General features: G+C 40.7%; 1 protein-coding gene and 1 long non-coding RNA gene across 3 annotated transcripts in view; one reads left to right on the forward strand and one right to left on the reverse strand.

Moving 5' to 3' along the window:
• The window catches only part of LOC122671168 (TBC1 domain family member 9-like), a 34396-nt gene that overhangs the window by 10787 nt on the left and 10850 nt on the right, over positions 1–12759 (reverse strand). For both annotated transcript variants that reach the window (XM_043868273.1, XM_043868279.1), the window contains exon 12: positions 9525–9586. In XM_043868273.1, coding sequence (XP_043724208.1) covers positions 9525–9586 — 62 coding nt within the window. The remainder of the gene's footprint in view (positions 1–9524; positions 9587–12759) is intronic.
• Positions 11599–11829, forward strand: LOC122671184. Its single transcript, XR_006334318.1, has 2 exons — positions 11599–11648; positions 11754–11829. It is a non-coding gene; the product is annotated as an uncharacterized LOC122671184 (long non-coding RNA).

The following is a 12759-nucleotide window of genomic DNA, read 5'->3' on the forward strand; positions in this document are numbered from 1 at the left end:
AAACCGTGGTTCAAGCAACCTTCCATATGGATACACCAAATGATTCAGACGTAAAGGATGAGGATTCCAGGTTGCTCGCACAAACTCATCCTACATGAAAAGCCATTGTAGGACATTACAGATGATAGATGTTCCAAGAAGACTAAGTACATTGAAATTCTTTTTGCAAAAAAGCATGGTAAAGAATGATGAACTGATTGACCATTACACTTTAAAAGAAACCTCCAACTTTGGCTGTCTAGGGGATGCGGAAGCATCTTTATTTTTTTAAATTTTTATAAATATAAGCATCTTTGTTTTAGCTTTGATAGTTTACTATTTCTAGTAATAAAAGCTTACTTTCAATGGTAAATGTAAATCGGTAAACCAAATATTTGTAGTGAGTACAATTTTACTTATTTTAGTATTTTTTATTTTAATTTTAAGTCATATAGTAAATAATATTACTTGGGGCTCTGTCAAAGTGTCGAAAAACATCAGTAGGCTCACATCCATGTTTCTTCATCGGAACAGACATGATGTAGGAAATGGAGAAGAAAGTTTTTGGGAGGACTTGAGTTGGGGGGAGGTTGCTTTGAAAGATCTTTATCCGAAGCTGTGTTCACATTCCTTGGGTGTTCGCTGAAGATGTCAAGAAGTTCAAATGAATTGGGCATCATCTCCTTTTAAAAGGAAAGGGAAGCTTCTGTGGAAAGGAGTATTAATAGCTTCGTATTGATGTATCATGTATTTTTTTTTTTGGTGAATAAATAAATTACCAAAACCCAGAAGGGGGCAGGGAGAAGAAGGGGGGGGGAATATACAAGAGAGAAGGGAAAAAAAAGGGGAGGAGAACAAAGAACAAGCAACCCGACCTACGCAGAGGTGGGAGACTACAAGAGAGACGAATCAAGACCCCAGGATACAACAATATGTCTGTTCCTTGGGGTATCCAAAAAGTGCCTGTGGCGAATAAAACTGAGCTTACAGGAAACATCGAAGGAGATGGCTTTCCAAATCAAATCAAAAGATCGAAAGTTGGAAGTCCATCTCTTGAGGTTCCTTTCCATCCAGATATGGTAAATAGCAGTGTCAAAAACAAGCTTTCCAATAGTGTCACAGATAGTGGTCCCTGAGAAGGCAATGTCCAACCAGAGCCATTCTCGATCAAAGGCTAGGGGTCTTCTGCAACGGGGCCAGATCGTTGCAGAACAAGCAAGCAATATGATGGAGGTGATTTATAAGATCAGATGTAAGGTTGCTCATTAGGCTTTAGCTGATGATTCGTTCAAAGAACTCCAGCTGATCAGCTATTTAGGAAGAGAGAAAGACAAAAAACAGGCTTTTCCAGAACAAGCAAGCTGATATGATGGAGATGATTGATAAGATCAGATCTAAGGTTGCTCATTAGACTTTAGCTGATGATTCGTTCAAAGAACTCCAGCTGATCAGCTATTTAGATTGGTCCCTATGCTGTTCATGAGGGAAACAAGACCTAGGAGGACAATCAATTGGCAACCCCCCCCCCCCCCAAAAGGAGTGGCCAAGTTAAATATAGATGGATGCTTCTTTGGGGAAGCTGCTCCTTCAAATAGCAGGAGAGTAATCAGACTTCAGGATGAAAGGCAGTTGGAGTTTTACAAGGGCCCATTGGTGAAGGACTCTACTAGGGAAGAGTTGATTGCTTTCAGAACTGGAATTGAACTCTTGTTAAACAAGGGATGATCTGAGGCTATAGTGGAAGAAGATTCAGCTAATGTGGTGAAATGGTGACAGAATTTGGAGGGAACCATGGCAATGGCCCATTTGATAACGCCAATTTGTCATCTCATAGCTCAAGCAAACATATAGTTCCATTGGCAACCAAGAAGTGCCAAGGAGACAACGGATGAACTGGCTAAGCAGGGAGTGGCTAGATCTGAAATATGATTTTGAGACCCTATTCCTCTGTGAGTTTGTGATAGTTGTGTTGGTCAGGGGCTTTAGTATGGTGTCCCTTTGAGGAAGGCACTTCTTCAAGCTTGTACTACAATGTAATTATATGTACCACTATGTATTCCGATTTTTTATCAATAGAGCTATTATTTAACCCTCGAAAAGAACTTATAAGGAGTTCAAGTTTAGTTGGGTAACTACATCCTTTTTTAATTTTTTCGGATACATGTGAGCTGTGAGCAATTAAGTTTTTCAGCCATTCGTTAGATTAGGGATTGAATTTCTTTTTGTTTAAGAGTTCAATTACTAATTTCAGTCCTAAATGCCGTAAGACTTAGTTTCAGCTTCTATTTTTAATTTCAACTACTAAAGCTTCGAATCATAATTTGATTTAGATCACAATTGGAGCCAAAAGCTAGGCTGCGGTATTTATTAGGTTAAGAAAATGTTATCCTCCCCTTTGGGAAAGGCCTAAAGGAGATCACTCTAGATCATAGTTGTCACTATATCTAGGTGATCCAAGGCATTGGATGGGGCTTGGACGCAAGGCGACATTAATAGGGGTGTCAAAAAAAACCTGGCCAGCCCAAACCCGCCCTGAGCCTGAACAGGGCCGGGCATGGTTTAGTGTTTTTCGAGCCCTGGCGGGGCCCGGTTGGGACTAGGTTGAGGCCTCGACCCTAGCAGGGCCAGCCCGACCCTGTATTATATAATATAAATTTAAACAATATATACAGAGCAAGCCTTGGTGCAATGTAAAGGTTCCTCCATTGTGACCAAGGTCACAAATTCGAGTCTGGACACAGCCTCTCTGCGAAAAACTCCCTTTTTTTAATAGCCTGGGCTTTGTTAAGTGGATTGTAATTGGGCTTTGTTAGTTCCATAACTCAATGGACCAAGATATTCAAGGTCAATCAGGGCCCGGCCGGGCTGGGTTGAGGTTATGCTTGGCCTAGCAGGGCCGGACTGGGTTGGGTTTAGGTTGAGGCTCCCAGGGTTGGGCAACGGTTTAGGGCATGCCCGGCCCGTTGATACCCATAGACATTAACACGGCAACCAAGGCGCCTGCATAGGTGACCCTAATTGCCAAGGCACCCGCCTTGACAACTATGCTCTAGATCTGTAGAGGATAATTACTGTGGGAATGATAGGTACCAACTCCTTGCACATGCACTATGTTCAGTGGTCGCTTGAGCAAACTGAACATGGTGGATGTACAGCAACTGTATCAACACCAAATCAATCCAGTCAATCAGGTTAGTTTGCTTAGTTTGACTAGATTTTAAGTTATGCATACAATTCCACATTTCTCTTTTCAATTGTTTTACTCCTCAATCTAGTTGCTTTCACCTGTTTCCATATCACTTGCATATAATAATATTCCATCTCAGCCCCCCATACAGTATGATGCAGTAACACACACTTGGACCAATAGGGGCATGCAGGGGATTTATTTAATGGTTATTTTTTTTTATTTCATTTGTATCTTTTTGTTAGTTGCATTATCTGTTTTGTTAGATAAGTAGGAGTAATGTCGGACCAATTCAAGGTAGAACTAGTCACAAATAACCCAGGAATAATCAGCAATACAAAACTCAGATTAGGGGTTGAACCAGAAATTAGGGGGTTAAGAGTTTTGTCAAACCAGCCAATAGAAGGGGGTGAAAAGGGGATCAAGGGAAGTGGAATGGTGGTCAAAACCCAGCAGGGTTTGATGGAAGGTTATGGAGATATGGGGGTTCAGATATGGCAGCAACCTTCAACTCGCAGGAGCAGCACAAGGCCCTCAATCGAGTGGACACAGCAGCAGCAGCTGCAGCTCTCGAACCTGATTGTTGCTTGGCTCAGGCTTCAAGAGGTCTTCACAGCATTTGTATAAGCTTCAGATGGCAGCAGCAATAAGAGGAAATCGAGCAGGGGTAGGGGAAAGAGGAAGGAGAGAAGAGAAAGGGGGATAATGGGATTCGGCTCTCCCAGCCAGACTCCTAACAGCCCTTCAAGTCATGAACACTTGATAACGAAACCATATTTTTGCAGCTAGCAAATATTCTTCATTCATAAAATCGTGGGGAGGTTGAGAACAGCCTTTACAATATAAAGAGGGCATGACTTGCACCTTAAGAAAATAGAAACTTACAAATTAAGAAATTACTTGCAAAATAAGATAGTAACTAATCTAGGATTACTTGCAAAATAAAATAGTAACTAATCTAGGATTTCTTGCAAAATAAGATAGTAAATAATCTAGGAAAGAAATAAAATAAAATCCAAGTGATGGCTGGAATCTTCAGATGGTCCCCACAAAGAAAGAAATCAGACAGCACTTAAATCAAAATTGTGTCAAAAGAGTTGACACTTTTACCCCCACGATCTGGGTTTGAGAGACCCATCAACTCCCAGCACAGTTGGACTGCCCCAACTTAAAGTTGGTTGGCTCTATGGCCCAAGGGACTGGTCCACCGATTGGTTAAGTGAACCAGTCCTTCACCCCTGACTGTTCCTAGAGTACTTCTTGCCAAACAACTTGTCTTCTACATCAGCTCCCCTCCTCTTAGAATCATTCATCTCTGATGAATGGAGGAATGACATGTAGGCCTCAAAGAGTTCAGGATCAAGGCGCTGGAAATCATCCGTGTGGATCCATGTGTTGTCCTTGATGGGGCAATCCTTCCACTTGACGAGAAAAGAGTAGATTCCCTTACCACCTCTCATCATAGTATACTTATCATCAAGTACTTCTTCAATGGCATCTTCTGTAGGGGAGGTAAACTGGGGCAGCCATAGAGCATGGGCAGAATCTCCTTCATCTGAATGATGCCCAAGATAGAGAGTAAGGTCTGCCACGTTGAACACGTTGCTGATCTTCATGTTGGGTGGCAGCTCTAGCATATATTCATTAGTTCCAATGCATTTCAGCACCTAAACGGCCCCATTTTTCTTGGGTGCAGCTTGTGATTAGCACCGGAGGGATATCTTTCAACCGCGATGCGCACCATGACCATATCACTTGGCTGAAACTCAACATATCGACCATGGCGATTGGCGGCAGCTTGGTATCCTTCATTGCTGATTGCAATGCGGCGTCGAACTGCTGCATGCACATCGATAATATGCCGTAGAAACTCATCAGCCTCAATGCTGACTCTTGCTTGAGGGGGCAAAGGCACTAAATCCACTGGTCGCTTAGGCTGCAGTCCAAGAACTATCTCAAATGGCGTTCTTCCAGCTGTTTGATTAATAGAGCTGTTGTAAGCAAACTCTGCTATGTCAAGGATAGTGGGCCAAGTCTTCTCATGATCACGAACAAGGCAACGAAGAAGATTTCCTAAGCTCCTATTATCCACTTCGGTCTGTCCATCCGTTCGAGGATGAAAGGCCATTGAAAACTTCATGTTTAGGATGCTTTCTAGGTCGTCGCAGATGTAGTAGGTAGCAGCACTTGATTGCAGTCACACAACCACAGGAACAGTAGGGAATTGAATAAGAGAAGAAGTAGAAGATAGGAGAAGGGGAAAGAGGAAGGAGATAAGAGAAAGGGGGATAGTGGGATTCGGCTCTCCCAGCCAGGCTCCTAACAGCCCTTCAAGTCATGAACACTTGATAAGGAAACCATAATTTGCAGCTAGCAAATATTCTTCATTCATAAAATCGTGGGGAGGCTGAGAACAACCTTTACAGTATAAAGAGGGCATGACTTGCACCTCAAGAAAATAGAAACTAACAAATTAAGAAATTACTTGCAAAATAAAATAGTAACTAATCTAGGATTACTTGCAAAATACAATAGTAACTAATCTAGGATTTCTTGCAATATAAGATAGTAACTAATCTAGGAAAGAAATAAAATAAAATCCAAGTGATAGCTGGAATCTTCAGATGGTCCCCACAAAGAAAGAAATCCTCAGCACTTAAATCAAAATTGTGTCAAAAGAGTTGACACTTTTACCCCCACGATCTGGGTTTGAGAGACCCAGCAACTCCCAGCCCAGTTGGGCTGGCCCAACTTAAAGCTGGTTGGCTCTATGGTCCAAGGGACTGGTCCACCGATTGGTGAAGTGAACCAGTCCTTCTTTCTACCTTCACTGTTCCTAGAGTATTTCTTGCCAAACAACTTGGCTTCTGCATCAAGGAGTGAGAGTCCAAATTAATCCTGAACTCTGTTTTAGATGTGGATTACAACTGGGAATAGACTTAATATATACATGTAATCCATCATTATTCATTAGATATTCAGATTGGAATTGAAAGAATTTATATGAGTTTATGCTGGCTGGTGTGAGAGTCGGAGGTTGATTGGACTGCTACTCTTCTTCTCGGTCTGCTCTTAATCTCTTCTCATTCTCAGGTGTATTCTTCCAATTTCTCCCCTCCATTCTCCATTTTCAAGGTTCTAAATCTCGGTATCGACCAGCCAGAAATCAAGATTTGGTCGAAACTGGTCGAAACCAGGTATTTTTTCCCAGCCAACTTGAGTTGGTGGTTTCAAGGCCTAGAAATGCTTTTTTTGCTCTGGTTTATTCTTTACAGCCCATTTTTGACATTCTTAACACAATGCATGAACTATTTTCACCCCAAAAAAAAACACTCAAAAAGGTATATGTGGCTATTGACCCAAGTTTACTATTGTCGCTGAATGATTAGTGTACATTAGCCATATTATAAATACTACTAAGTTCACATATACTTAAAGTACTAGAAAACTAAATAATTCATCTTAACCAAATAAAACATAAATTATACAACACTCACTCAATTCCATTGAAGATGTCGGAGCCGTTCCTCTGAATGCACCACATATGTATCCCATGACATGCTTTGGACCCAATTTTTCTAAGAGTCCATAATTGCCCATCTGCCCCATCATCAACTTGTCTGAGATATCCCAATCTAGGGAAGGGCTCACCAAGACTATAAGGAGGTGGAGCGGAGCCGGCACACATGGTTGGGCTGGATACCCGAAGATACTGTCGATAAAGGATGACCTGGGGAAGAGAACACTATTACCTTTGAGATTGAAGGTTCAAACACTTTTCTAGGAAGCTTGATACAGCTTGTAGATGCACAAAACGTCGAAGTTGCACGAAGAAATGCGAAGTTTTGGGCCAAAATCACCCTCCCTGTGTCGAAACCACCAAAACTGCTGCTCTCGGTCGAAACTTGTGCGAAATAAGCAAGTTTCCATCGAAACTTGGTATTATATAGGCCTGGTTCAACCAAGTTTCAGTCAAAACTTGGTCGAAACTATGTATTTTTTAAACTCCCATGCCAACTCGTCTCGGTTACCTGCGAAACCAAGACATCTCGGTCGAAACCGACCGAGATTTGTTTCCATGTCCTTTCCAAACTTTTCTTTTATTCCTTGCTCTCTCCCATTTATTCTTGTCTTTTATTTTCTGTTATTGTTCCATTTTCGATGTTGGGCTGTCCTGCTGGATTAGAGAAGAAATTGTTCATATCCATCAAAACAGTCCCATTCAGCCTAAGATCTTGACAATAGGCTGCCTCTTCTTGGAAGATTCAAATCCCAGAATCCCAGTCCCTAAGGACTCCTCAGCTGTGAGATATCCAACAGACAATAAACCTGGTTTTGAAGGAGGTGCCCCTTCTGATTTCAGCAATTTTTTTTATTTATTTTCAGGGATCTATTTTGAAGGACTTGTGTGGGTTTCAGAGTTCACTGGATTAGAAACTCTACCCAAAAGTTTCAACAGGTTTGGCTGTCTAGGGAGTTAGTTTCATCAATTTGTTGGGGGCTGCTTCTACTGTGAATCAGTTTCTAATTTCTATTGGAGGAAGAATAAGACTGATTCTTCTTAACTACATATAAGACCCAGACTCGTGATTAAAAAAAAAGGGCGTACCCAGTGCACGAGGTTCCCGCCACTGCAGGGTCTGGGGAGGGTCATAATGACTAGGCTAGAATTTCATAAAGATTGGATACGTCAGAAACAAAAGTCAAAATAAAGGGATTTTATGTAATTATCACGAGTCAGGGTCTTATGACCCTCCCCAGACCTGAATACTTATGAAGATGCCACTACTCATTCAATTTGAGTTATTTGTCACTTGTGGGCCCATAGCAAACAAAATTAAGGGTTTCGGAACCTACTCCCACAATCGCATAACAGTATCTGAAAATATTTTTTTGGGTGAACAGAATAATTCATTACCAAAGAGAAGAAGGAAAAACACAACAACAGCCCCGGAAAGAGGGGAAGAAAAAAGAATCAAAAACACAAAAGACCAAAGCCTCAAACAAGGGACGCAGAGGATCGAAGAGAGATAGAAGGGATACCCCAGGAAGCAACAATAATATCTGAACATATTAGTTATTCAGACTGCTGCTTTATTAGTGGACCCATCAGAGCCACATGCTGTCACATTGCTCGGCATCACTTGGGGGAATCAATGATGATCATGGGAGCTCAAAGAAGCTAGAAAGAGCCCTTTTGTGATACAGATAGAAAAGCGTAATGAAGATCTATGGTGAGATCAAAGGTATTAAAGGGAAGCAGAGCAGAAAGCTGAGAAGAGTACATAAAGGTTGCAGAGAACCCGCCCTAATTTTATTTCTTTCAAATCAAGAAGTTTAGTAAGTTCTAATGTCAGGTTGGATTGAAGAGACAATATAAGAATGTTTAACAGGTGAGCTCAAAAGATAGGGAAATCCAAGGTCAGGGTTGCTAAATAAGAAATAGGCATATGAAACTTCCAACAAAATCGAGATTCATTTTTTGGGAGACCATGGTTATGCAATTATTTTTCTCAGAAGATTGGAGGTGAGAATGAGATTCAAGTGGAGATGGAGGCCTAATTGGATCCATAGATGAGTTCATCCAACCAACCTGATGGCCTATTGAATAATGATTTAAACTAAACTTTGGATAATGAGCAAAATGGATGAAAACCAATGAGAGGAGTCGAGGTTATTCTCCAAAGACATAGGAGTATAGGACAAGGTAGAGCAAAGAGAGGACAATTGCTTAATTCCACAAGGCTGTAGTACGGCCTCAAGGGGGTAGTAATGTGTAAGGGAAGCTCAGGGAGGGGTTTTGGCTTTGGTTTTCTTGATGATGGGATCTAATTTTTTGTTCTTTGTTAAGTGGTTTTGGGCCTTGGGTGGGGGGCTGCAAGGCAGTGGGGGTTTGAGAAAAAAAAAAGAAAGGAGAATTAGGCCATAGGCTGGTGTTGATGTCATTCCTCCCAACAGGTTTGCAATACAGTCAGTGCACAGTGTTAAAAACAATCTAATATTCTACTTTAATAATCTAAGCTTATTCATATGCTGATATCAAATGAGTTTGACCAGGCACCACCTAGGTGATACTTCGATGCACTCCAACAAAAGTGCAGATAGCCATTGCCTACATTGGTTGTGGCTTGGGGATCTGTTTCTTCTGTTTTGTTTCCTTTCATATTCTTTCCATTCAAAATCCTTCTTCAGTGCTGGAAAAATATAAAATAAAATAAAATACAATCCAAGTAAACATTTCAATTTCTTAGGAAAAAATATTATGTTTATTCTCCATTTCTAACTAGCGATGGCTGCCATTTTCAAGGAGATACTATCAGCACAAATATTAAATATCCAACCAAATCAAAATACCAACCTAAGGATAGCGGATCTCTTCTCCTCAAGCAATTTGCACAATTCAACCTTTAACCATACCACCTGCACATGAGTTGTATCTCGATTTAAAAGAGAGCAGAATCTGTGAGAAAATTGCTTAAAACAGACAACTGATTAAAATGTATACAACAGAAACTACACTAACTCCTTCATTTATAATAATCTGCAGTAAACTTTTTTCCCAACGAAAGTTAGTTGAACAAAATGATGGGACATCCAAATACGAAACACACGTCACCAACTTCCTTTTGCAATGTTGAGCAACCAACCATCATACTGCAAAGATTATTCTAAAAGTAGCTTAGTTAAAACATCTCATCTCTTAACATTTAATTCAATTTGACTGATTAGTATGATAAGATCCAGCCACACTAGAGTAAATGCCTGAGACAGGAGAAGGAATGTGCAGGGTACTCCATGAAGCCATGGCATTAACAAAGAAGTTGCAAGACACAAAGCAAGAGTAGAGACTACATTTAGACTTGGTATTCATCATCTTATTCAGGTTTATCTTCTGACATTTTCTCTCTTCTCCCTAGGAGAATCAACTATTCTTTGTTTGCAATTTGTCTCTACAGATGATGTTTCTCCACAACCAAAACCTCCAGGAAAGTCAACTCCTCTTCTGTTCATTACAATTTTCAATCTACATGGCTCTATGAAATGGCCAATGACAAACAGTCCTATCTGCCACACAATTAGGCCTAAAGCATGGAAAGAGCATGAGTGCCAAATTGAAATATACCTGCAGCGCAGCCCGAAACGAATATCTATATGAGGCAACCTACTTATTAAAAAAAAAGGGAGTGTCCTCCAGGAGTTGATCCAACATTCAACTCTATAGTCTGTACATGATGTTGCCCCGACAGGACGACACAAATTTTTATTCATTTTTCAAATAGGAAAAGGTAGCAACTAAACAATGTTCAGCAACACTGCAGAGGACTTGCCACATGAAGAAACATAAGGATGCAAAACACAGTGAAAATGGGTGCAGCAAGGGGCGAGGGATGCCTTCTGGTACGAGGGTGTATGTTGTTCCTACACTTATTTTTTAAAAGGGCTATTATAGGAGTATCACAAGCCTTAAATAAAGTTGTTTCTTCATAGGAATGTAAATATTCAACAAAAGGGCAGTTGTGCATGCATTGAAAATTGATTAATTCTTGATAAGTGCAATACGCCCAAAAAACATCACAAAAAGAACAATAAATCTAAAAACGCATATTCCAGCAGTCGGCATAAGTTATCCCCAAGCATGGATGAGGCTGGATAACACTTAACCAAAATGTCTGCCTCTTCATTTACTGATCCAGGCATCCAAGTACATGAGCGAATCCACAGGATGCACGAGATCAAAATTTCTTATTGCCACCATGGGTTTGAATGATTATGCCTCAACCAATTAGGGATATTGGTCAAATCTGACTCCACAAGCATCCGACTACAACCTCTTGATATGGCAAACTCCAAGTCCTCTTTAAGAAACCACAATTCTGCACAAGGGGAATCTCCTCCAATTGAGCGCACTCCACAATTCTTTGTGTGTAATGAGTCATTATATGGTTTATTTCCATCATTTCTCTATGGAGATATTTTTAGCAACATTTGTGCCTATCTAGTATACATTGGATGCTGTCTGAAAAGTTACATACCTTCCCAATGATGTCAAAAACATGCAATTTCAAGGCCATTTTACAGAGCAGGGTGCCAAGATGTGGAAAAATCTCCAGTTTTGAAGTTTTTTTAAGTCACTAGGAAGCTATGGGCCCAATTGGTAACCCAATTCCTTGATTCCAGGTGGAATTGATTTTTTTGGATTCCATGATTTTTGAGAGAAATCGCCGGTTGGAAAACATTTCTGGAATCAATTCCATAATAGAATGAGATCAAAATCAGTGTTTGGTACAATGTGTTCCATTCTCCAATTTTACACCTTACAATATTTATCAAATTGCCATTACACATTTTGGTTTTTTCATCAAATGAGCGGGAATATTCCCTTTACTTCTCCATCACAAAATATAAGGCAGGGTTCTGCAATTTTCGTTGCAGCCATTCGGTCAAGTCCCAGCCTATGAAGACGGAGTTCTGAAACTCTTTGGTAATTAATTCACTACCTCTCCCATGCAATTACTGCTTCACTAACTCGAATCAAACCGATTCAGATTTCATTCTGAAGAGGGTTCTTCTTCTTCAATTTTTGCAGAATCGAGAGCGACTACCAAGCACATCGCAATTGAGCACTAAGGGAAGGGAACAGAGCTGATCTACCATGACGTGAAGAAAAGAGAGAGAAGCACGGTCTCCATTCCCATTTCACCGCACAGAACGACAACCAAAAAATCACAATTTCAAAGCTGTTCAGAATGGATTAAGCGTGTCAACTCCCGATATCCACACTTTCCTCTGTAAATCCAGTAAAAATAAAATGTTCGATCTGAATGAAATGTAGCTCAAGGATATGAAGATCTGGTGAAGTGAAAGAAAAACCTGGTCTTTTTCAAGAAATCGAAGCACTCAGCACTCGTACAAGCGAGAGGGACATCATTACCCACGTGTTCAGGATACACAGCAAAGTGTTTCAGAAGAGACTCACTCGAAGGTATTGAAGAGACATCTTACGGCGGAAAAGCCGCGGAAACATCTGGTCAGAGATGCGAATCCAAATAAAGAAGAAAAAACTGGGAAGGAAAAGAGAGGAGCTGAAAGCTTGTTGCTGTTAGGGAGATGGTTGTATGCGGGTGCACAAAATAGATGAGGAAACCGGTGAGATCAAGATGGGTTCCAGCGATGGTGGGGGTCTTGGCGATGGCGATTGGGGGATATTTTCAGAGAGGCAATGGTGGAGAGCCAGTAGGATGAAAGACAATCTGAGAAGAAACTCAGACTTGTAGGGGAGAGGGGGGAATCACACGTACAAACACACTCTCACATAGCAAAACCCAGTATTCTATTCCATTCACTAAATCCATTGTTGGGTTACAATGTACGTATTTAAAAAGAAAAACCAAAGACTCAAAGACTCCTAGTTTGACTCTAAAACTGAAATAACTTGCAACTTGCAATTCAAACTCTATTTAACTCCTACGTATTCAACCCAAAACAAATAAAGACTGAAATAAATAAACTACTTCCAACACTTAGTGGACCAAAAACCCGGGTTGGACTGGCTCCGTTTGGGTTTGGGTCGCCAAAGCCTATCAAGCTGGTCC

Source organism: Telopea speciosissima, chromosome 1, assembly GCF_018873765.1.
Source record: "Telopea speciosissima isolate NSW1024214 ecotype Mountain lineage chromosome 1, Tspe_v1, whole genome shotgun sequence".
In the NCBI taxonomy this organism is placed as follows: domain Eukaryota; kingdom Viridiplantae; phylum Streptophyta; class Magnoliopsida; order Proteales; family Proteaceae; genus Telopea; species Telopea speciosissima.